This window comes from Trichomycterus rosablanca, chromosome 12 (assembly GCF_030014385.1).
Source record: "Trichomycterus rosablanca isolate fTriRos1 chromosome 12, fTriRos1.hap1, whole genome shotgun sequence".
Taxonomy (NCBI): Eukaryota; Metazoa; Chordata; class Actinopteri; order Siluriformes; family Trichomycteridae; genus Trichomycterus; species Trichomycterus rosablanca.
In genome coordinates this window covers 7460777-7487152 of record NC_085999.1, presented here as the reverse complement: position 1 = coordinate 7487152, position 26376 = coordinate 7460777, and the positions used below count along the sequence as shown (strand labels likewise).

The following is a 26376-nucleotide window of genomic DNA, read 5'->3' as shown; positions in this document are numbered from 1 at the left end:
TGTGCACATGCGTAAATAAATAAACAGAGACTTCGCTTAAAATTGTATACACAGATACACAAAGCATGGTGGTTGATAAAGAATTTATTTATTTTGTGACAATATAGTTTACATATTCTATGTTTACAGAACAAAACTAATTCTTATTACACAAAGTAACATAAAACAGCTTTAATGTATTTTATAACGCATGGCATAACCAGTCTGCAATGAAATGACTCATCACCCCAAGTGTCAGAGCCTATAGACCATGGTAAAGCTAAAAAATACAACATTAATAAAAAGTACAACAAGGACTTAAAAGTCATGTTCAGTCATGTACTGTTCTATCATCCATTCATTACTGCAGGGACAGAGAACAGGCTATTCCTTATATTTTCAACTTATAACCTTTTTAGCAGCCAATTTATATTGTTTTTTTAATAATCTGACACTAAACTAACAAAGCTGTTTTGTACTACTAAAGCTTTTAAACAACATCTTAAGCAACAGGTGAAATGGTAAAAAAAAAAAAAAAAAAAAAAAAAAAAAAAAACATGGAAATGATAAGGCAATGAACGTACTACTTAAGTAAGCACACTAGCCCTCTGGTCATTAATCTGCCCAGAAAGTGCTTCAACAGTCAAGAGAAAACACATTCTGAATTCAGCATCCATCAGATTGATTAAGTAAGCACATACATTGATATATAAATAAAACATTCATATATTCAATACATTTTAAATGGGAGTTAGAACTTGAGGCTAGCTGAGAACTTCAAGTCTAAATCTGCTGTAGGGATAAATCAGTGGAAATATTCAATATGATTAAAATCATATTGCAGTACAACACTAATCCTGCACAGTAAGATGCTGAGTAACTCACTGCTCTGGTATGCTGTTAGAATTACAACATATTTAAACTTGAACATGAAAACAAACCTGGATGAACCATGATTTATGTTCCTTAAAAGAATAAGTGTAAAGAAACCTTAAGACTTGAATATTTTAAATCACATAGGATGGTCCATCATGACAATAAGGCATCAAAACCAAGTATTATTTCCAGCAGCAGGGAAAAATACTTTAACATATCACAAGACATTTTCATTCATAGTCATTTAAACCGTCACATTAATAAATTAGCACTGTTCTAAAACATTAGCACACAAACATGACTTACTATAAACTGAAATGTAAAGTCGTTTGTAGTGTAAAATAAAATGAGCATTTGCAGCCTGACCTACACTGATGTTGAGTGCTTTTCTTGTCTGACTACCTGCATTACTCACTGCTATGTTTCATTCACAAAAGCAAACTTTAACCACTTACACACTTAGAAACCTCAAACAACTATTATCTTAAACTATCAGATCAACTAAGAACTTTTAGTGTATTACACAAGAAGTGATAACAGTGATGTTAAATAGTTGTGTACACTGCACCTGTCCTAAGTGAATTGCCTCTTCCTCATCGTACAAGAGGTCAGGTGATGGAGAGAAAGGCAGCACTGAACTGGCCTTTTAAAACACCATCAGAACAAGAAGGCCATACATCAAATAAATTACATTAATCTCAAAACAGAACATAACAATGGTCCATTAACCACAATCAATAGTGTAAATTTACATAATATATCTCAAATATCTTATTTACCACAACATTTTTTTTCTTCAGGCTTTGCTAAGAAGTTAAACGAATGAAAGTCTAAGCAGTATCTAAACTAAAGATTGTCTTGAGTACTCACATGGCATTTAACTCACCCTGAATTGAAACTCCTGAAAACACACAACATACATGGACACAAATACTACGAGTGAGTTTCCTTAATCAATATGCACTCTATGTCTTGGTATTAATAATGCTATTCAGAATTATAACTAGTACAATTCAATTTAAATGTACTGCTGTCAATTACTGCTTTAGAAAATAAAACAACCATAAGTTCTGTTATGATTTCTAAAGCATCTTCTGCATCTGAGACTGTTACCTAAAGCAACTGTGTAGTTAAAGAGTAGTGCTGTGATGTTAAGATGCTTTTTTACAGATGTTTTCATTACTCTGCAGCTTCCCCCCTTAAATGAACAATCCATCGCATAAAGGGCTTGATGATTTAATGAGCTGAACCTGATATTTACCAGCACTTTCCAGTTTTTAAAGAGTAACTCCCAATTACTGTTTTTTAATCAAAAGATTAAGGAAATAAGAAATAAATGACACTCATGATCCATTAACTTAACATTAACTATTTTAAATCTTCTCTACTTAAGAAAAAGACAAACTGAAGCAACAAAATTCAACAAGGTCAAATTTCCATACGACGCTTTTCAAGAACATTGTTAGGCACTTGTACATCAGAATAAATACAGAAAGCAAAACCGGATCAACATTGCCCAGCTCGACACAACTGAACTCAGCCAGCTGAACAAAGCTCAAAGTGCTGGCAATTCTAGGCCATGAGTTTAGCTGTAAAGCCCAGGCTTAACAATCTACTCCATATTACATTACTATACACACAGACAGTGTCAAACACACTAATTCACGCACACTTTGTACACTAGTGTCTTATTGTTTCTATTATTTCACACTCTGCTAATGGCACAGTATAAAGAAAAAAAATAACCTTCAAACTGTAGATCCATCTTAAAATTACAAAAAAAAATTGTGTAGTAAAAACTCTAACTTACACGAAGTCTTAAAGGGTTCACGTGTATCTATTCTGTTTGGCTACTGTTAAAGGTCAAACTTTTTTTCTCTCCCACTATCCATATTTTGGCAAACAGAGTAGCCATTTTCTTGATATGGGTTGCAGCAGTGTTCAGGCTGGAGTTGAGTTTAAAGTTCAGCGTATTCTGTGCCTTTGCAAAGCTTTCACATGCACTTTCTCATATGTGGTTGTGACATGCTGTGTGTAATCCTCCTGCATGGCTTTGATGTGATTCAGCACTCAGGGTTCCAGTTCTCCTTGCCCTCTGTATGCGCAGGTGAATTGTCAAAAATGTCTTTTTCATGTTGAGCTTTGATAGTCTTTCACGAGATGATGCCCTTTTTCTTTATCAAAAGTGCAAATAAAGTCACACAGTAACATGAGTGCTGAAAGTGTTAAAATCTTACATAACACTGCTGATGGCACTGTATATTATTGTTAAATAATGAATGAACAAGCAAAGAGTCAAGTGTCAGGGAAACTTTACAGGTGAAAATTGAGCTTGACTTTAAAAAAGGTGAGATTATTAGGTTGACAGCGAATTAACATTAATAAAATAACTGATAAGTAGCTTCTTTATGTGGCAACTATCAGTTCTAATAAGGCTAAATAAAGGATGTCCAAACTGTGAGTGCATAACAAAACAATCAAACCCTGTAAATGTGGCTTGTTTTTTTGAATTGCCAATCAACCAAATATTACTCATCAGTTCAGCTGTTTATGTGCTCCTTTTTGTGGTTTGTCCACCCTATATATAATTGTGTATACACATACACACTGACTAGTCACTGTATGAGGAACACCAGTATAGCAGCTTATAATTATTTAGCCAGTGATGTGGCACTAGCACAATGCATAAAAATCATGCAGACAATGCATTGTTTATGATGGCAGATGGAATGGTAACTTAACTGACCTCTTTTTACAGCCCTGGTTAGCCAAAAAAATTTCAGACTACACAACATGTCAATTTTTGAGACTAAACGTGCTACAACAGCAAACGAGCACAGTGGGTTTCACTGATGTGAGCCAAGAACGGGCTACTTTGGGCACAACCAAACCAAAACAAAAAAGTTAAAGATTGAAAAACACAGCCAGGTCTGAGTGAATATTAATTTCTGCTGCAACATGCAAACTGCAGAAACAGAACTTGGTGTAAACAGTTTAAATTCATGCACACAACCTGTCTGATAAACAGGCTGGTGATAGTAATGTAATAGTCTGGAAAATGTTTTCTTGCCACACTTTAGGCCCTTAATACCAGTGGAGCATCGATTGAATGTCACAGCCTATTCTGAGTATTGTTGGTGACCATGTGTATTCCTTTGTGGGCACAAATTATTTTTTTCAGTGCATTTTGGCCTCCACTCACTAGATCCGAAGCTAACAGAGCACCTTTATGATGGGGTAAGATGTGGTACAATAGGGAATTTGCACAGCTGACAAATCAGCAGCAGTTACATCAAATGATCATGTCAAGATGGACTGAAATTTTTCCAACATCTTGTGGAATCAATGCCACAAAGAATTTACCTATGTTATTTTATATTACCAATATTAGTAGTGTTCCTAATAAAGTGGCCTTTGAGGTTCTATGTATGAATGTATGCATTTCCTAAAAACTATCCTATAAGTGTATTAACATGCACATAGCTGTAATTCTGTGAAACTGAGGGTCTTGTATCCACACACTTGTCTAACGCGGTGTTGGCACTCTGTCCCACTGCTGTGATCTATTTCAAAATGATCTGTTACAAAGGAAACAAAAAGAAAGCATATTAAAATGTGTACACCTTCCAGCAAAGACCAAATAACAGAGCGAGAAAAAGCTGAACTATACCTGAACATTTCTTGAGTTTGTATAATAACAGCTTTCAACGAGTGTACGTGAGAATGACCTGAAATTTAGATAGAGAGGCATGCCAAAGTGTTTTGTGTTTGTGTCACCAACCAGTGGACATGTGGTGGGGAAATTTAGTGAGCCTGTGTGTAGGGATCAGCTAATCTATGGGACCCGCAGATTACTGCTTCAAGGCGGAACACATCAGGGTTTTACATGTGATTATAATGTAACACATTTGTACAAATTGGTTAATCATATAGGGCGCTCAGGTGAAGCAGCAGTCATACACAAGCCCATCACAGCCGAGACCTGAGTCTGGAGTTGAAATCTCGGTAGTTCCAACAACCTGGTCAGTTGCTCAACTGACGGAACTGGCTATGTCTGAGTGAGGAATGGCCAGATGAGAATTCACCCCATTGCCACTGCCGACCATTTGATCGAGGCACTGGCATGAGGAATTAAGGAATACAGAGGTCGTAGTCAGGGGCATTAAACATGGTAAAGCTCTCTGTAAGAATCCAGACAGAGCCACCGGCTTCACGTTTCCGAGGAGGCATGTGAGGAGGGTTGAATGATCCAAAATGTTAGTTTTTTAGCTATGTCAAAATAAATGCAGCAATAAGTACTTAATAAGTACAATAAGTACAAATTATTTATTTATTTTTTGAGTAAGAAGTGAATTTCTAACAGGAAAAGATGCTAGGAGTGGGTAATGCATCACATAGTCCATGACTATCTGCTTTTTAGATTTTGAAACTGACATGTGAGCCTGAAGAATAACCAGCAGAGGGCAGTAATTTATGAATTATTATTATTCTTGATAATACAAGCATATTATTGATTAGCTTACGTTGGGTTGTGATGTAAATAATGTTTTCCTTCCTTTTTTATGCATTTTCCCCAATTTTCCTCCCAATCTACTCGTATCCAAAAACCTGTATGCATTATTCTTCCTCTACCGTTGTTGACCAAAGAGATTTGTGACTAACACACACCCCACAGGCAGTAGTCGACTGCTTTTTTCACCTGCATGAGGCAGGTTCATATGGAGACCCGTACCACGCACAAAGTGTGCTATCAACCAGCCAGCAGAGGTCCTCATGGCAGCAGTCATGAGGAATCCCTTCTAGCATTCCCACCCTCGGGAGAGCCAATCGATGACTGTATAGGCGCCTGGCCAGCTGGTAGCAAAGCTGAGAACTAAATTGTGAGTTCAAGATGTTAGCACTTCTGGAATAGTGTGTTTTACTGCTGTGCCACCCGAGCACCCAATGTTTTCATTTCTTGATGACAAATGATTCTTTTCTTTTGGTAAAAACCATAGAATTGTGCTTGAGTAACAAGGGAAGCTCTATAAAGGCACAAATGCAAAACAATGACAGAAATAAAGCAGCAAAACGTAACTACACAAAGCAGATACAGAAAATTTTACACAGCTTATATGAATGGCTGAGGACACAGGAGCTGCTCATGGACCCATTATACCAACTGAAATAAGCGCCTGGGTGAGAGCCTTCTAAAGCCAACAAAAGCCTAAAACCAAAATCAGTTCATCTACTAAATCAGTTCAAGCTATTCGATTAAATGACCTTATCACAGCAGGATGTGACCTATGTTAGAAAAGCAAACGTTAAGCTATCAAAAAGCATTTCTTGATAGCTTATATTTGTAATGAATTTGAGAAGAGATGTATGATCTGTATAAAAGCTGTTCCTGTAAAAAGAAGTTTATCCATGAACTAAAAGATGAGAGAGCTTGTAAAAGAGCAAACCTGATTGGCGGTTGCTGCGGCAGCAGCAGCAGCAGCAGCAGCGTAGGGGCTTGCAGCAGGAGCGGAGGCAGTAGCGGGCGGGGCACTGAGCATCATGGGAACTTTTTTTCAGGAAGGGAACCATAAAAGCAATGAACAAGGAGAAGCAGCATTACGGTAACCACAGAATCGTGTGGACTATACTTGTGTGTGTCTAACGAAAAGAATCAACTATAAATCAGACCAGCAGATGTCATGCAAATAACAAGCAAAGCAGAAAGAAGGGAGAAAAATGAAACTGTCACATATTGTGTCTTATTACAGTACTGTAAAAAAGTGTTTGTTCCCTTCAGGCCTCTAATATCTTTGCATAAATGCCACAATTAATTATTTTAGATGTTAGATGTTATGGCCCTGTAAAAAGGTAACTGCCCTCTTAGTCAACAAACAAACCAATGTGTTATTTGCTTTAAGTAGCCTAGACACACCCAGAGTTTATTACTTATTTGTGGGGGGAAACAGCACACACTGTCGCAGTAATTCCAGGAATAAATTACCGAAATACAAAGAAAAGTTGGGACATTTGTAAAATGCAATAAAAACAGGGATATGTGATTTACTTCTCTTGAAACTTTCTTTAACTAACAAATGTACAAAGATTACAAATGTTTTCACTTAATTAGCTTAACTAGCTTAATTGTATTTTGTAAATATATATTCTGATATATATTCTTGCTTTATATAAGGATATGAAACCATTTAATGTGGCAAAATCAGAAAGAGACACATTTTTTACAGTACTGTATACAAAAAATGAATATAATAAATTAATACAACAAATAGGTATGTTTGGGTATGAAGTTGATAGACAAAAGCCACAGCACAATTGCTAGCATATTTAACAAAAATGACAAAATTAGTACTAACAGATGCACAAATAGACAAAACTTACATGTAAACTAATCACAGCACTCTATATACACAACATCTAATACTGTAACTTCAAACTGTGTTAGTAGTTTTACAGTAAATTCATAAAATATTCAAACCACTTCAATTTTTTTGTGTTGTGGATTTGATTTTAAATGAATATAATTGCCATTTTTACTTATCAATCTACACTTAATCACCAAAAATGACTGTAATCTCTTGTTTACAAAGTATTCAGACCAGTGACAGCTGCAAGTCTTTTTGGATATATATCTACAAGATTTTCACATCTGGATTTGGGCAGTTTATCTCATTCTTTATGGCATATGACTAAAGCCTTGTGTTTCTCTTTTAGGTAGAACAAACAGTTACATACTGTCAAGTCTTAAACTGTACTTAATTATAGGAATTGCATGAATAGGAATGTTGTCACTAATTCACTGTCCATACGTGATAAAATGCTAGTTTGGTTTTGTCAGATTGTTTCATTCTATGTCGTGCAAATTTACAACATCACACAATTTAAAAATAACTATTAAGGCCTTATGACTAGCCTATTTAAGCTAACTGTAAAATCTATTTACATTTATTTTAGGAAGGCAGAAGATCAGAACAAGGAGATAAAGATTGTTGAAAAAGGTCAGAGTAAAAAAAGTAGAGAGAAACATACCAATGCCATGTCCAGGGGACACACACAAGACTGAACCTATAGCAGCAGTAAAGAAACAAGAGAATTAATACAGTCACCCATTTACAGAGCTTTACATGCTTCTGATCCACCGAATTCAAAGCTAAATGCAGAGATAACAGAGGCTTTGGTGATTTAAGACAAGCAAGCTAATACAAATGCATTGAGTAAAAAGTAAACAGGCAAGAATACAGAAATGTGAGTGCAGTACGGAGGGTCATCATACAAGCCCCAAGTTTGGAACAGTTGGGACATTTTGTAAAACACAGTGAAAACAAGAATCTGTGATTTGTTAAATCTGTTGAACCTTTACTTAACTGACAAAAGTACAAGCAAATGACTTTTGATGTTATGACTAACCAATTTGATTGTATTCAATATTCGAGTTTTTGAATTTAACACCTGCAACACACTCAAAAAAGTTACTACAGGGGCAAAACATGAGTGAAAAGTCTAGTAAGTTTCTATTTTAAGTTTCTATTTTATGGAACAATTTTACTGTTCCATAATAAGCAGATACATTGGTAACAGCTGAGGGTATCATGACTGAAAGAGGATCCACCAAAGGCTTAGAATTTGCCAAACATGAGGGGGCTCAGGGAGCTAGCATGATTCCAACAGGGAAATGGAGACGACTAGATTGGGTGCAAATGGGTAGGGGAGGGGTGTAATTAATAGCAAAGGCAACATAGTGGTAAATTTTTTAAGTGTGTTGCAGTCATCAAATTCTAAATTTGTTCATACAGTATTTACAAAATATAATAAAGGTGGTCAGTAAAAATATTGGAAATCTTTACTCTGTACTTTTGTCAATTAAATAAAGCTTCAAAAGAATAAACAAATCACAGATTTGTATTTTAATTGCATTTTACAAAAAAAAATATTGCAATACTTATTTTCATGACATTTATTATTATATTAGGTTTATAAAACTTCTGCTAACAATTCAGTGGTGTTACTTGTGTTTTGACTATAAGAATTGAATCTGGATAAAAATTATTTACATAAAATTCACGTGTTAATGAAAAAGAACTTAAAAAGCTGGAAGCGTTGTGAGATGATTTTATATGTGCAGTGCAGTAAATCTGTAAGGTTAAAGATTCAATTCCACTAATTTACAAAAAACTAATTAATGAAATAATAAATTATACCCTTACTATAAAATGCAAATTGGTGTTTATTCTGCTACACCCACCATATTACCGAAAATATATTACAATAATAGGCACCTGAAGCCGAAATTGTTATGGTAATCTTGTGATTTAATTTTTTGTCTGTGGCAGTGGTTAAAATAGATTTCCATAAACACATTATGCCTGGTCAAAACTATGCATATATTAACTAAAAATTATTCATTTACATATTTTGTAAAGCCATTAAAGTTGTGGCATGGCCTTTTACCCTTTTACACACTCGCCCAGTTCCCATTGGCTTTGCCTGGTGGGAGCTTGCAGTTAGACATGACAGCCTAGTCATTGGAGGTGCACTTGTCATTGTGCCCTCAGTGCCATTCCCAAGCCCAAATTAAAATAAGGTGGCTTGCATCAGGAGGGACATCTGGCATAAAAACTGTGACAGATCAGATATGAAGAACAGAATGATCCACTGTGGGGACCCCTATAAGAAAGCTTGACATCGAGGTGGGTTTAGAGGCTGTCATGTATGACTAAAGTTTGTAATTGAACAATGATAAAGCAAGAGCAGAAGTTTCTTATTTGCACAACAGTCTTTAATTGTAACTAAATTGTAATAACTCTTAATTGTAACTAAATGTTTGCAAGAAGTCTTTCTGAGGTTCTAGATCTCAGGAATGTTTTAATGCTTTTAATTATATTTTTTCTTTATGTAAAGCACTTTGAATTGCCACTGTGTATGAAAGGTGCTGTACAAATAAACTTGCCTTGCCTTGCAGCCTATGGTGATTGAAGCTTGCTGGACTGTGAACAGTGTCACCCATGTTCCAACATGTTTACAGCGGAAAATGACAGTTTATTTTGTATGGACACAAAGAAATCACTAGCTAACATTAAACATAATTACTAAAAATCCCCTAGGAGGCCATGCCACAAAGTTATATGACATTATAAATACACCACAAAAATCACTGAACTCTCATAACAGCGCATTACTACCCAGCCTTACAGTGAGATAGAAGCTAGAATTAGGAGCATCAAATTTAGGTGTAAAGCAAGGTGTATGTGCGTCTGTCCAAACCTGTAGGGAAAAGTGCAGTAGAAGGCTGCAGTGGTGTATTGGCAAGAGCTTGCTGGTAGTGCAGAACACTGGGGTTTAACAGCCCTGTGCTCTTCTCCAGTGCCACTCTCTTAGCTAGTGGCTGTAACATGCTGTGAGGAAACACCTGAGAGTGAGGCAGCGACAGAGCAGGGTAGGGGGTGGAGAAAAAAAATAAATGCATGATGTATTAAGCAAACAAATAACCTTTACATCATAAATTAAATACAGCCCTACTAGTAAATTATAGCATTTTAGAAGTATTTAAAAACAGCTTAGTCAGACCTATCAGACTTTGGGATTTGGGGTAAATTTTTAGCAAAGGGTACATGATGTCAATACACACAAACAGGATGAGCATTAAACAGTCTTAAATGAAGAAGCAGAAAATCTTAATCTTAAATGAGGAAGCAGAAAAATCACCACAGTACGATAACAGTGATTTAAGACCATGCAAAGCCAGAGGTGAAAGGTGAAGTACCATGTCAACAGTTGCCTCGAGGGGTCGCTTCAGCACTTTGGCACTTGACTGAGTCTGCGCACAGCACGCAGCCAACACATGATGGCAGTGGGCCAATGGGAGTCAAGCGTATTAACATACAGCAAGCACAGGTGCATCATGGGAACAGCATTGCATTGTGGAGAGGTGAGAGGAAAAAACACAAAAAAAATGAAATAACCTGAACGCCATTTACTACATAAACAATATGCATGCACACAAACAAAACAGGCTTATTTACTGTTAAAGTCCTAAGCAGTTTCGTTAAAAAAAGAGAAGCTGCAGAAACACTACTACGGCACAAACTGACATGATGTTTCATTGGTCACCAACAAAAGTTTATTAGTCATAAAATATCAAGATGCCTTCTATTAAATCTATTTATATAATTTTTAATAGTCAGCTAGCATTTTCAATGGACCATTTCAAATAGTAAAGGAAAACAGGCATGGGAACATGTTCAAAGTGTAAACAAAGTCAATCTGTCCACCAAGGCATAAGGTAAAATAAGCGGTGTTGAAATGACAGGCTAAACAACTCACTTTCACACTATGTCACGTTTTCTATTCATAGCTTTGGATTACAACCGTAGGGTTTTAAACTGACTAGGGATGCTTACGATCACCCATTAACCAATACCCAACAAATAAATAGTTAAATAGTTAGATTAAAGCATGAAGCCTTGTTAATATGAAACTTGGGGGTGTGTTTTATTATTTGAGGACGCTATATCATGTTGGTTAACAGTAACTTGACTAATTAGGATCGATTATTGGTTTAAACAAATTGAAAGTAATTTAGTAAATGCTGTATAGAGTAGTAATCTTCCACTCTAATTAAAACTGGCCACAATTTTATACAAAATGTAAATGTCTTTGATTTTAAAATAAGGGCAGATGCCCCACCACTGCCAATGGACTCTATAAAGGCTCATTACAAATACAATATGTCATCAACGTTAAAAACCAATGTCAGCTGCATCTACTTATCAGTCTATAGTGTGTATATTTCAATTGACTGATTTTATTATATTGACAGAAGATTTTGTTTGCATATATGGCACAGACAACAGAAGAAGCACAGAAGAGGCCCTTTGTGACATTTGCAGTTTGATACTAAATGAATATAAAATAATAATAAGGTTGTCTATTTACTTTGCGTGGGTTTGAGTCAGCGTTTAGGTGAGTGCTCTTACGGCCACTATACCATCACTACTAGCACTAGTGTTCAGGTGGCTCTGACAGGTTTCAGGAATCATCTATTTTTAGGATGTGTACTAAATCAGGAAAAAAGCAAGGCCCTTCTGTAAGAGACTCCTGCATGTGTATGTTTACACTCTTACCATAGCAGCAGTTGCAGCAGTGCTTTGGATGTTCTGAGAACTTTTGAGGCGTGCCTGCAGATGAGCAGGAGGGTGAAAATATTTGCACTTTTCTCTAGAGCAGCGGCTCTTTACGTAGTCCATACACACAGTCACTGTGTTATCGGTACTGTCAATCATGGGGCTGTCGCTGGGGTGTGCAAACCGGCAGTCTGTCTCTCCTCGGGAGCAGTTACCGCGCTGGAACTCTCGACACACCTACGAACACAGCATCAGCAAGTGACAAAAATATCCACCTTTAGATGCACTAAGATGTAATAACCGTAACCTGTATAGTGCATGTGTTTATTGTATCACAGGGCTCTTTATGTAACAAGTAAACAGTGAAACTGTGTAAATGTTGTTTTTTGTACCTCTAGCTTGTCAGAGCGCAGTGCTTTTTGAGTTGAAGAAGAGGAGTTCGTGCTCTGTACTGCTACTGTGGCATTGCCAGGGATGATTACAGGGTTGCCTGGGAGCATCTCCGTGGTAATCAGCCCCATCCCATGAGTGACAGGAGAGAGGTAGGGGGAGTAGCTGATCCCGGCTCCTGGCCCCAAACTCTGACTAACAGGAAATGAAGACTGCAAAGACAAAAATATATAAGGCAGAAAACTAGCAATTCTTACAGAAAAGGTTTTAAATCTCATCTCAATTGTGACTTATTCCAAGCTGTACAGCAAACAGCCAAAAAATTCTCTTTATATTTAAATATATCTAGCTGCACTAAGCACACATGCCAGAATTCTGCATTTCATCTGGCAAATTTCCTATTTAAATGTGTAAAAATGTTGCCTGATTTGCCTATTTTGACAGACTGAATGTAGAAAAACAGGCCAAGAAGTCACAATTAATTCTGCCAAACAAAGACGGCCAAATGACTAATTTGCAGCAACAGAGTACATATGATTTCTCATACAGGCACAGCAACAAGAACTGTAAAGCATGTCTATTAAAATGAACCATAATTTGTCGCTGTGATGTGACTGAACTATGTGACACAAGTCTAGTAATCTAAGAATTGTAGAGAATTCACAACGTATGATAACTGGTTTAATAACTTCAGAATTTATTCTTTGTCTGTTTTGCTACCGCTTTATCCTGGTCAGGGTCGCAGTGGGTCTGATTTTTTGGGTGAAAGACAGGAAACCTGTAGAGGTTGCCAGTCCATCACAGGGCATGTGTTGGATCAGCAGCTCTGAAACAAATAGAGGCAAAAAGGTGGAGCATACCACAGCAGGAAGGCTAGATCCTGGCAGCATAAACTGCATCTGCTGGGCTAGCATGGCTGCAGCGGTCTTCTGCTGGATCAGGTTGTTCCTCCCGTTAATCTCCAGCTGACTCTTCAGGTGAGATGGTGGGTGCAGGTATTTACAGTTATCCCTCGAACAACGACCCTGGAATGCAAGCCATGCACTCTGATCAGAGAATGTCTTTAGATTATTTATTTAATAATCACAATTATTTTGATTCAATACTAATGTACTTGTAGTAATAATCAAGATCATATCTTTGCAGTTAGATTTCTGAAACTAGTTCTTAGACATGATGGAGAGTGAGTTAATTACAGCACAGTATGTTTGATGGATTGGTAGCAGAGTTTGGACATTCATAGCTGTCAGACGCGTCAACAGCTTTGATCCAGGCTGCACAGAGACATGAAAGAAAGGACTAAAGTGGTCAATATGTGTGTCTATGCATGTCTGAGTCTGTGTTTGTGAGCTAACCTCCATATAAAGCGTGCCCCCAAATAACGATATATAACACCCATCCCCACATTTGTTAAGTAATCACAATAATTGGTATTCACGATTTTTTTCCCAACAAAACTACAGTTACGGAAAAATCTACTTACACACGGCAGAAACTGCACTAACATGTCTGCTAACCTTTGTTAATTAATGCATGCAGGCTTCCCATGTATTGCTTTCTGGAAATTAACATTTCCTGAGGACATCAGCATTGATTAGGCTGTTTTACAGATAGGTCACTGATTCCAGACTACTGACACCACACTGCTCTCATTTACATTTTGGGTCAAGTTAAAAATTGTACCAGCAAAACTTGGATACAAATAAAAAAACAAGGTAACTGCCAATTGTCTTTTTCTTTGTTGGTTCTTCTCTTTTTGCTTTTAGCATATTTTTTAGAATCCCAACTCAGTGTTGTTTTATGAGCCCATTTTACTTATTCCAAATGTCTGTATAATCAAAAGAAAGCCAATTAAACATGTTTTTGTTTGCCTGTTCTGCAGTCAGGCACAAACAGTATTTTACAGGTGACAAAAATATGCATAGTCAATGGAAAGTTTTACGAATAAAATCGAATGTTTGACCTTGTCCAATTCTTATATTAAAACATGTAATTTACAGGACCCAGACCTGGTCAGTTCTAATCCAACATTAGACTTTTAAGCATTTGGCCATTACCAGTGCTGAACTAAAACAAAACTGCAAAACTGGAATTTCTATTTCTAAAAATTAAACATGGCAATAATCCAAGAGCAACAAACGACAGTGCCTGGGTGTTAATTTAGTTTAGCTAGGAGTGCCTTTAATTAAAATGTAATTGGTCTCTAAGATATTTCACACAACAACAAATAAAGATTTTTTACATTAGCCTCTCTAGGTATCAAAGCTTTCTTCACATTAGTATCATGTCACAAAAGCGTTTACACACAGCAGCAACAACACTACAGTTTTGTTTGGTGGTCTTCGGTGTATGAGAAGTCGTAGACAACAGTATTATGTGCAAACAATGAGTCAATTAATGCACGACACATTCATGTGTTTCATAAATTTAGCACGTTTAGTAGCTGAAAGTTCGATCACAAGACAGATGTTCACACAGTTTAATTAAAGTAACCAACTAAATCAAAATATCCTAATAATTGTAACAACTACTACTGCTACTGCTGTGGAAGCGTGAGCGTGTTAAGCCACGCACCTGCAAGAACTAAAAATTAAACCAATTGTAGGATACTTAACCAAGACTGAGGTATAACCAAGGTATACAGTGGCTATAGGGGCGCTAAAACAGGGGAATAAAGAAAACTAACAAGAATACAAGCTCCGGAAAAGTGCCACAATGCCCGAGCTTTAATGTATATTAAAAAGATAATGTATGCTGGCATCCCTCTCTAAATAGGTAAATTACTTTCTAATAAAACTTAACTGCATTTGATGGGTACATTACATGTGCTGACTATATTTTTTAATTCTATTTTGCAATGTTCCCCCTTATAACCTGCATGAGGCGGGTTCACACAGGGATCAGTATCATTTAGACAAATCAGAACACTGTGTGTACTATTGCTTACTTTTTGACTTTGATTCATGTAAGTTGCTACTGAGGCCTTAATTTCCTTCGGGATTAATAAAGTATCTATCTATCTATCTATCTATCTATCTATCTATCTATCTATCTATCCATCCATCCATCCATCCATCCATCCATCCATCCATCCATCCATCCATCCATCCATCCATCCATCCATCCATCCATCCATCCATCCATCCATCTAAAATACTGTCAAAACAGCTTTGACCTGCAGACAAGGACTTCACAAGACAGCCCCATACACAGAAGGGTTTGATAATTTGACACATAATCCTCATTACCAGTATTAAAATAATTTTTTGGTCCTTTTGTTGGTCCAATTTCACGTGGATAAACGCCCTAGAAGTATATTGAGTTAAAAAAAAAAGTGGTTGGATTCTTGTTTTCCCTGCTAGTGTCAAAGTACCTTATTAAGAAATTAGGATTTAAACAGTGTTAGTATATATATATATATATATATATATATATATATATATATATATATATATATATATATATATATACTTATAAATATTAAGTTTTGTCATACTATTCCTGATTTTTTCCCTATTTTATTAGGACAAATGAGCAGAATACAGGATAAAGAGAGATCAGAAAAAGGACGGAGGTGTATATTCTTATTCCTCTCAAAAGGAAAGCAGTGTTACAGTAATTATTTACAAATTGTATAATGCAAATATTGTACAGCAGTTCTAACCTTGAGGGAGTCAAAGCAGGCAATGACTCTGCCATTGTCCACCTGGCAGCTCTTGGGTGGGTGAGCAAACTTGCATTCTTCATCACTGCGAGAACACGTGCCTCTCTGGAACTGACGACACACCTCCAGAGTCAGCCACTTTGTGTCTCGCACAGCTGGCAATGCTACAGACATCTCGTTGACAGCCACAGTAAAATGCACAAAACAATCAGAGATCTATTAATCAGATATGAGCCTTATCCACTAATTTCAGGCTGAATGGCTGTGATGTACAGTCATTTATGGTGAAGAGAGAGTAGTTTGTATGTTGTAAATCACACGTCTGTTTGTGTGTGACAGGAGAATTAAGGGGTCTGTGATACTGTAGGCCACTTGTCACTAAATTTTAAAAAAGTTTCACTTTTAACATAATGTTCCTGATGAGCGTCATCCTTTAACTACTTTGACAAAGTGCTCAGTTAATTACTTCCTCTTCTCTTCCTGTTTTCCTTGGTTGTGTTGGTTTTCAGCTGGTCTGCTCTGTCGTTCTTTCCTGTGCTTTGGTTGAAATGCTGCAGTCAGGTGGAGGGAGGGATGGTTTCAGATAGAGGGATTAATGCACTGACAGAGGCGAAGAAAGAGGAGTGTGGGTGGTACAGCCAGACAGACACTGGCAATCAGCTACACAGGGGGTAGTATGAGCAGTTGCTGACAGTGGTCTGTAAGAGAATAAAAAGAATGAATTAGTAAACATTTACCAAACATTATTAATTATCAAACAAGCATCACCTGCAAACAGCCCGCCCAACTTGGTAAATTATTATGGTATTGAATGATCGAGATGGTCAAGTACACAAACTGGCTGCTTTTACTGTAATGTTTTCTGATGCAACAATTGAACATAAGGGTCCTCCATTAGGCTACAATCTCTCAGCACACAACAGTTTTAAAATCTAAATTAGATTAGGACAGAGCATGAATCCTATTATGACACATAGTCTAAAGGGATTTGCTGTAGAGGGAGGGTGATTATTTACTTCAAAGAAATCAAAGACTGCCCAGCAACAATTACACACAAGCACATAAATGCAGACAAATACCACTGATACTAATGCTTTAGAATTGGGACTATGTTAGAGAGATAATATTAGATAATATAATATATAATTATATTCCATAGCAATTAAGAGTAATAATTATTGTGAAGACGTGTGTTTCAAGTATTAGGACTGGAAAATATGTAATACCCCAATTTTCTATGACAAAGCTTATGTATTAACCATAGGTGATAAAACTACATTAAAAGCATTCTTACTAAGTGACCATAACCATTTTAAGGCTATCTAAGCCTGGCCCAGATCACTTGGTCTGGTGCATGAGAGACCATGTTAGGTTTAAGTGCAATACATAGTATTTTTGAAATCTGAGCTTATAATGGCAGTGCAGCAGAGTAAGTCAGTTTTTAATACATTTGATTACATTGTCTTTCAGCAGAGACAGGAAGTGCTGCTGATATAAGACACTTTAATGGAGTCAACTGTGGGGAAAAAGATAAAGATAAATAAAATAACTACAATATAACTATACATGCTCCTTTTAATGCACATTAAAAGAATGTACACTGTTTTGTTTTGAGTATTACAATGTAAAGTGCTGAGTGTTCAGTGTCTTGAATGCAGCAAGCAGGGCATTTATATTTTACATTTACATTTTCGACATTTAGCAGACACTCTTATCCAGAGCGACTTACAGAAGTGCTTCCATAGTAAACATTACCTTACTCTAGCTTAGGAAGACATTTATATATTATTCATGTGCTAAGTCTACTATAAAGTCAATATGTCAACTTTGTCTTAGCTTACTGTAAGTTCAGCATTTCCTCAGTATGCAAATAGACCCATTTTGATTAGGAAGAAATCTACCTTTCAACTTGTTTCAACCTGTGGGGCGCGAGTGCCTGACCGGGGGTGTGGCGGCATTGCGAGATTTTTTTACTTCTAAAACTAAAGCAATTCATTTTTCACCCACGGGAGACATATTTCATTAGTCTAACTGACCACGCACACACGCACGATAGATGTTATACAGTTCAGTCTGAAAAAACCTTAAAAATAGGACGAACAGTGAAGATAAACCGCTGACAGAAGCATTGACGTGTGTGTGTCTTTAAGAGAGACGCTCTGTTCACAGTATCGATATAAGTGATTCATGAGTCGATTCATTTTATGCGAAGCGTAAGTTTCTTTTCTCAGTTATCTCTCCGTGTTTACTGTTATTAATTAATGTCGTGGTTTTAAATAAACACCAGCTACTACAGAACATTTTGTGTGACTCTCTTACATTAAAAAGCTCAATTAAAAAGCTTAATTAAACTGCTATTACCACAGATCTGTAACCGAGTCAGACTCGTTCCGACTGTGGAGCTAAAAGTTTTCTGTCAGTCAGAGCAGATGATCCTGAACTATGTATGATGCACAACGTTAATGATGTTATTTTAGGTCGTGAAGAGCTTTCACAATGGTTTCTGTACGATGGTTGATGAATGGTGATGTGATGGTTGGTGCTTTGTAGCTGTGGATCAATCCACTGAGCTGTTAAGCTTAACATGGTCTTTATATATCACACGATCGGATCGGCTACATTTGGGAAATATCGCCGATAGCATATTTTGATTAAAAATCGGCCGATATCGATTTATAGCCGATCGATCGTTCCATCTCTACTCCATACCACACAGCCAGGACAATCAATACATGGACGGAGGACCACCAAATTAAGACCTTGTCATAGCCAGCCCAATCTCCAGACCTGAACCCAACCAAAACCGTCTGGAATGTGATCAAGAGGTCAAACCCCATCAAACAAAGCCAAGCTTTTTAAATCTTTGTGCCAGGAGTGGCACACGTCACCCAACATCAGTGTAAAAGACTGGTGACGAGCACGCCAAGACACATGGAAAGTGTGACCAAAAATTGGAATTCTGCCGAATATTTAAACTCTTCCTAAGATAAAACATTATGATTATATTGTTTATAAATAAACATGTACTTGATTTATTTACATTATTTAGGTCTATAAACACTGCATCTTTTTTGTTATTTTGACCAGCGGTCATTTTCAGCAAACAAAAGCTATAAATGGAATTTACAAGAAATACAGTTTATGAAATAAAACATTTACAAAAACAAACTTACAAATAATACCTCATATATGTAGTGGTAAATATAAACCAGTGTGTTACATCATCTTCCTACTAATGACACTTTTTAATGGTTTGGGAAATGAGGATACTAATTTATGGCATTTTGCATGTAGAAATTTTACCCATTCCTGCTTGCCTTCAGCTGCTCAAGTCTTTGATTGCTGTCCCTGAATTTCCTCTTCATGATGCATCATGCATTTTTCTACAAAGCCACACTTTTGTAGCATGTGCAAAATGAAACCTGGCATTGTCTTGCTGAATTAACCATGGACTTCCCAGAAAAAGACAGCAGCAAATGTTTAAAATCATTTTAACCAATTTACGCCTCCACATCAGTGGTACCTTCACAAATATGCAAGTCGGCTATGGCGTGGGTGCTACATACTATGACAAATGTGGGCTTTTGCACCTTTTACTGGTGTAAGCTTGTTTTCTTACCAAACACAGGATAAAACATAGACTTATTTGACCACAACACACATTTTCACTGTCTTTCAGTTCTTTCACAAGCTTTGGCACAGAGAACAGCTGTGTTTCTGTACACATTTTCATTTACATTTTCAGCATTTAGCAGACGCTTTTATCCAAAGCGACTTACACAATGAGCGGAACACGATGAGCAATTGAGGCCTCGCTCAGGGACCCAACAGTGGCAACTCGGTGGTGGCGGGGCTTGAACCGGCAACCTTCGGTTTACTAGTCCAGTACCTTAACCACTGAGCTATCACTGGCCCTACATATATAGCTGTATAGAATTGATGCATTGCTTTCTCTTTATGTAAACAAGTTTTAGGTGTTTTATGTTGCACTTCTTGATGCAGCAGCAGGCAGTGTCAACAGATAACAGTTTTTCTAAAGCACTGTTTGGCTGTATTTATAACAGCAGCACAACAAGTTTTCGTGCGCTGCTGCTGAGGGCCCACAGGTCATGCACATTTAACAGTAACAAAAAATTGTTTATTTTTACAAAATACAAGAATGTTAATCAGTGAAAGCAATGAAAAGTCTTTTTTTTTGTTCTTGTGACAGTTAAATAAAGGTTGAACAGAATTAGCTTACACATTTTTGAACAAAAAGTACTACATTAACAAAACATCATGGGGGGGGGGGGGGGGGGGGGGGGTTAGCTGGAAACAGGGAAATGTAAATAAATAAACTCTAAATAATTAAAGTCTAAATACATAAATTCCAAAAAAAAACATTTAAGTGTTTTATCTTAAACTTAAATTTATACGTTTGGGTGTTTAAGAGTCTCCCTCCGGCAATTTTGGGTTTGGCCATTTTTGTGCATATATACTAAGTTGTCATTTTACAAGTTACACATGTTTACCTATATTGTCTAAAGAAGCATCTGCCACATGTTAAATATGATTAAGTAGGACACATGCATTTCCCCTATTGGACACAGGCATTTCTTAATCATCTTGATAATCATTTTGTGCTCCCAAAAGATTCAAAATAATTGGGCCAATTCTGTTTTTCTTTTTTTAAATTACGTTAATACCCAGAAGGCACTGAAAGAACCAAAACTAAATGTATTGGGTAAAAAACTATACCATCAGACCATGCATGAATCTGTTTTATCCACGTTATTGCTTTTTAGAATGGCAATATGAAAATAAGAAGCGTTAGCAGTTGAAAGTGGCTGGAGGTGGGTAGGAATAATATTGTACATTCTGCAACTGAATTTTCTGACCTTTTGTTATGTGTGGGTGTTTTAGAGTTTTTGCTGCCACTGTTTCTTAAAATCAGAACCTTACCAGTGGAGTGTGAAGGGTTTTTTGCTTTAATGATTAGTTCTGTGTAAGTAATATGATCTTGGGGAGGATAGCTGTGATTTTAATGCTTAAGTATTACAATATTCTATATATGAAGACAACACTGTAGATTTAAGAAAATCTAAATGTATGAAAGCTGACAGAATAAAAACTGTATTCTATTGTTGCTTTAAACCATTTTTTATCCAAAAATAACCCATATTTTACCTGTAAGTATATGAGCACGTATTATCATTAATGATGGTATTAACAAGACTCAAGTGTCTTATTACTCTATATATTTTATAAAATTAAATAAATGTGATTCATGCTTAGTTTTCTTAGCTTTAACACACTTAATTCAACGTATTACTTCACCTAATTATTAAGCTCTTTATAAGTTGTGTTAGGTGTGTTGAGAATAGTAAAAAAAAAACTAGAGCCCTTGCTCCCCAAGAGAACCCTTGGCCTAAATTATGCCTGGTTTATTCTGGGAACAACCCTTCAATTCATTTCAAAGAAAGCTACGGCTACACTTGAAGTACAGAATGCTCAGCCTTTTCCATATTTAATATTAAATATTTACAAAACTTAAATCGACTCTGATTGAGAAATTATGACATGTTAGGCCGGTTGGGAATTGTCAGATGATGACATGACGTGGTAATAACACAATACCATGGCAGTACTGGCATTTTTTGAAATAGCCGCTTAACACCCTGTCTACCATTCGAGATTCGTCCCTTCTCAGACCACTGCTGGCGGATGCTCACTATGGCTGCGAGACCACTTTGCTGTTTCAGAGATAGTTCGAGCCACTGGTCAGGCAATAATGATTTGGCTCTTATTAAAGTTACTTTACCATAAAGAATCTGAGCCCAATCCTAAGGAATGCTATTAAGATTAAAATGAAAGTCTGCATTTTAGGCTCTCATTCAACCTCACCCTTCCCTTTTCCCTGTGTTTCCTGAAACGCCTTCCTGTTGCATAACAGTGCATAGATCCTTGAGTTGATTAACCCAAGCCATTTCAACAAAATGCTTCTATAACTGTACAGCATTTCATAGCTTTGTTAATGTTTGCTGCTGTATACCACAATACACCACAAAACAAGAAGAAAGGCTGATAGTAAAACTATCACAGCTCAAATAAATATGTGTGTGCATTAGGGTTGGGCGATATTGCCGATTTTCATACCGTCATACCATCTTCAGGAAATACCGCGGTATACGGTATTACCGCGGGGGAGGACAAACTTTACAGTGTACACACTTGAGTGTAATTACAATATTTCAATGATTTATTATAAAAAGATTTAACAATCTGAACGTCAAACATTGCTTATCTTATCTGATCTATAATAAATACGCATAAGTATAAATGCATGTGTATCAATTACACTTTAACACAAACATTAACACATAACATTTTGGCATTGTAATCTCTCTCTGCCCACACAAAACAGAATAATAGCAGCTACACACTTCAATATATTCCAAAAGTTAGCTGGTTAGTTTATAGTTACAGCTGTTTCTTAAAAGTGTATGAACGTGTACGATTAGTTATGCCTGTAATCCAGAATTAAGTTCTATACCGTAACAAAAAATATGAATGTAAATGTTCATGTTGCGATGACGGTGATGTAAAATAATGTTAAAATAATTCAAAGTCCAAACATTTGAGTGGTTTAACGAGAACGCTACTTTACATGTCACACAAGCTCAGTGCAAAACACGAGCACGGAAACGGTACAAATCCGATCTATTCCCTACACACTCGCTCCCTACGCCCTATAGTGCGCTTAACTTTCTTAAAGGGCCAGACAATATATTTATAATTCACATTACACGACACGATTTTTCTTAATATAGCGCTTTTATTTAGGAAAAAATAGTTCTTACATAGGCAGGAAAATCTATGGCAGACAAGAGTCAGAACAGCGGATTGGGCGTAACGTTATTATTACTGTTTGCTCCTTTTTCTCAACACTTGTGCTCGATTTACACTGAAGATATATTTAGTAAATAAGTACATGTCCGCGCATGCACGCGCTCGTGTTCATTTCCGGTTGAACTGATAAAAAATGTTGATTTTGAAAAATTAAAAGACGAGCCGTTATTCAGTTTCTGCTTGTTAGCTCACAGCTAACGCTAGCCAGTGTGGCTCTTCACTCGTCTCTCTGTGTGAGCACCCCACAGCCAATCAGCGAGCTCCAACCGCCTACCCCTCCCACCCCTCCCTTACTGTGGATGCGCGCATGTCCTAAAGTCTCAGTTTTCAAGGTAAATCTGAAGCAGAAATTTGGCGCTTCACATTTAAAAAATACCGTCACCATTTTTGAATACGTCACCATTTTTGAATACCGCGGTATACGGTAATATCGTCATACCGCCCAACCCTAGTGTGCATGTTTTTGTTTAACGTGAAATAGGGACGTAAATGATTAACCAATAACCAATAAAAGTCATTGTTTGATTAATGCTGTCAGTTTAAAGGGTATTTTCATTATTTGTCTGTGTATTTATTTTTAAATGTTTCAGTATAAAGGTGGAATATTGCATAGTAATCTTTTAATACAACTGTTGTCAGGAAGAGCTTTGATACACTGAATGCATCTTTTTTTATTAGTAAGTGTTGGTAATGGACCATAATTCCAAGTACTTACATAGAACACTGGTATAAATAAACATGTACAGTTAACTAGCATTTATTATATTGTTATTACACAGTATTTCTGACTCCAGATTAAATGGGTTAGGGTTAGGGAATTTTAAGTATGTCAAAAACGTAAATATATTTAATTTCATTTCATTTTCATCAACCGCTTTACCCTAGTCAGGGCTGCAAAAAGTCTGATTCCACTAGCAGAGAATACCCTGGACAGGGCACCAATCCATCGCAGGGCTCAGCGGTGGTGGGCCAGCATAACAGGCCACTGCATCACCTGAGAGCTACTCCAACCAAAAATATAAACCAAAAGTGTCCACTGATAAAACACTAGAGGAAGATTAACACACACTGTGCATGAAAAAAGAAAATAGCTCAAGAATGTAACTGCATATTGACTATAGGTGTTACCAGGGTATGTATTCCTAATAAAGAAGCCACTAAAGCAGTATTTAAAGATCCCTACAACACTGCTGCACATGATAGGCTCATAGCAGAACAACACACACTACCATGTTATTACTATGTTAGTGTCATTGCATTGTTGAGAATGATCCACCACTCAAACATCATCTGGTCAGTGGAGATCATATGGATGCTAACCTGTATTATAAGAGTAGTTTATAAATTAAGCAATTCATGTACACACCAAATAGGTGTACAGAATATAGGTGTTTTGAATAATATGATCACAATGACAGAAACACTGCCTAAAAAAGCATACAAAATCGATTAAATTGGCAAAAACATTAGGTTTTGTATTTTATTGCAAGAAGACTTATTACTCACTCACTTTTCTCCCAGCTTTTCAATGGGCGCAACGGCACACAGTAACACCCTGGACGGGGTGCCAGTCCATCGCAGGGCAGACACACATACACACATTCACACACCCTTTCACCTACAGAGCAATTCAGTGTCTTGAATTAACCTGACTGCATGTCTTTGGACTGTGGGAGGAAACCGGAGCTCCCGGAGGAAACCCACACAGACACGGGGAGAACATGCAAACTCCGCACAAAAAGGACCCGGACCGCACACACACCCATTCACCTACAGGGCAATTCAGTGTCTCCAATTAAACGGACTGCATGTCTTTGGACTGCGGGAGGAAACCGGAGCTCCCGGAGGAAACCCACACAGACACGGGGAGAACATGCAAACTCCACACAGAAAGGACCCGGGACCTTCTTGCTGTGAGGCGACAGTGAAGCACTTATTATTTTAAATTATTTTAAATATTACATCAGCACTGTAATGTTACAACTGTATGCAATTTGGTATGTACATGCAATAATAGTGAAATTAAATCAAACAAATCGAATCTAACATGTTTTAAAATAATAGAACAAAAACACACGTAGTTTTAAAACTAAGTGAAACTGTAATGAAACTGAAAACAACTATTAAAAATGTAAATGTAGAACTATAGTAACCCTGGGTAAAGCCTTACAGGCCGATATAGAGTGAGGTGACTGAAATTGTTCGACTGGTAAGTTACAGGAATGACTGGACACTACTGAAAACATAAACATAAACACGCGCTACAGTTGTTCTGTAAATCTAAATAAATCTTATTTTGTTGTTTTTATTTATCCAGTAGCTAATCTGCTAGTTAGCTTGTACAGTCAGTAAACAGAGCTAAGCGGAGCTAAACTTACTGTAGTTAGCAAGCTAGCAGGACGGCTAACGTTATAGCAAGGCTAGATGTGGCCGGTCGGTGTTCGCTCGGGCTCAGTTGCATTTTCCGGTTCGATATTTATTTAGCACGGAGCTCTGACAGTGCATTACATGTACAGCCGCACACACAGCCGTTCTGAGTCTTTTCAAGCACAAATATGAGTTAAAAAGCAGCCAGAGTAAAGTTACCAAAATCTCAACACCTGCTTACCTCATCGCCACCAAATCAGTCACGAAGCCAGACTGTAACCCACCCAGCGGAGCCGAAGTCGGAGCGAAAAAACACACCGAAATAGTGCGTGTACACGTCCAAACTCGACGCACTATCGAAAAGCCTCTTGTGCGAATCGAACTGTCACGAATTTAAACGCGACTTGGTTTATTTAAGACAAATTCGTTACTTTTTACTGGCGCCGACTTTCCCGAGCAACAAGCATTTGACAGCTTGATTCTGTTTTTTTCAGGAAGAGCCTTCAACTTCAATAAGAGGGGAGTACACAATCCGATTTCCTTCATTATCCAATGAAATAAGACAAACCAAACAAATCTAATGATACATTTCGAACTAAAATGTTTGTATATGTACTAGGTGATTAATTGCACACAATCTTGTCAAACTTACGTCCTAAAATTTATATTCTTGGCACCCAATTACCCCTCTGCTCTCCAACATGGTACGGTCCTAGCGAATGTCAGCCGCCGTGAGAACGGCCTCCTTGTTTCCACGGTAACAGTGATGCTGTAGCGTGAACGTAAGCAGTTTATTTTCATCACATTCAAAACACTGCAGCGCCCGAAGAAAACAGACAGCTACAGATCATAACCGGGGTGAAGCAGCTCCATATAGATGTGCATTGACATGGTACAATCACTTAGTGAGGCCAATCTGTTGCCATGTAAAATTTCACCATCTTCTGGTGCACAGGGACCACCAGGACTACTGCTGACTACCACTAGGAGATCATTTTGGTGCTGGACCGTTCTGATACACAGGTGTATGGTGCTGGTATGAATGTATCAGACACAATCCTTACTGCTCACTAATAAAGGATAAGAGTTTTATAATGT

At 37.1% G+C, this 26376-nt stretch overlaps 1 protein-coding gene across 2 annotated transcripts; it reads right to left on the bottom strand.

The window, feature by feature from the left end:
* Positions 1-68: 68 nt before the first annotated feature.
* mbnl2 (muscleblind-like splicing regulator 2) lies at positions 69-25746 on the bottom strand. Of its 2 annotated transcripts, none has more exons than XM_063005378.1 (10): positions 25520-25746; positions 16024-16721; positions 13220-13384; positions 12362-12571; positions 11970-12206; positions 10610-10663; positions 10111-10255; positions 7879-7914; positions 6300-6400; positions 69-4433 (listed from the first exon to the last, which is right to left on the bottom strand). In XM_063005378.1, the coding sequence occupies exons 2-10, from the start codon at positions 16195-16197 to the stop codon at positions 4419-4421; spliced, it is 1137 nt and encodes a 378-aa protein (XP_062861448.1). In that variant the 5' UTR covers positions 16198-16721; positions 25520-25746; the 3' UTR covers positions 69-4418. The 2 variants fall into 2 exon arrangements, with proteins under 2 accessions (XP_062861448.1, XP_062861449.1); XM_063005379.1 differs by lacking the exon at positions 25520-25746 and having other exon boundaries at positions 16024-16187; positions 16490-16553.
* Positions 25747-26376: the final 630 nt, after the last annotated feature.

What these genes read in the sequence shown, in the direction of transcription:
- mbnl2 (XM_063005378.1), bottom strand. Translation starts at nt 16,197, where the DNA reads ATGTCTGTAGCATTGCCAGCTGTGCGAGACACAAAGTGGCTGACTCTG. An exon ending in TGCGCTCTGACAAGCTAGAG is followed by an intron (nt 12,207 to 12,361) that starts GTACAAAAAACA and finishes CTGTGTTCGTAG; the next exon opens with GTGTGTCGAGAGTTCCAGCG. An exon ending in TCGAGGCAACTGTTGACATG is followed by an intron (nt 10,256 to 10,609) that starts GTACTTCACCTT and finishes CCTCACTCTCAG; the next exon opens with GTGTTTCCTCACAGCATGTT.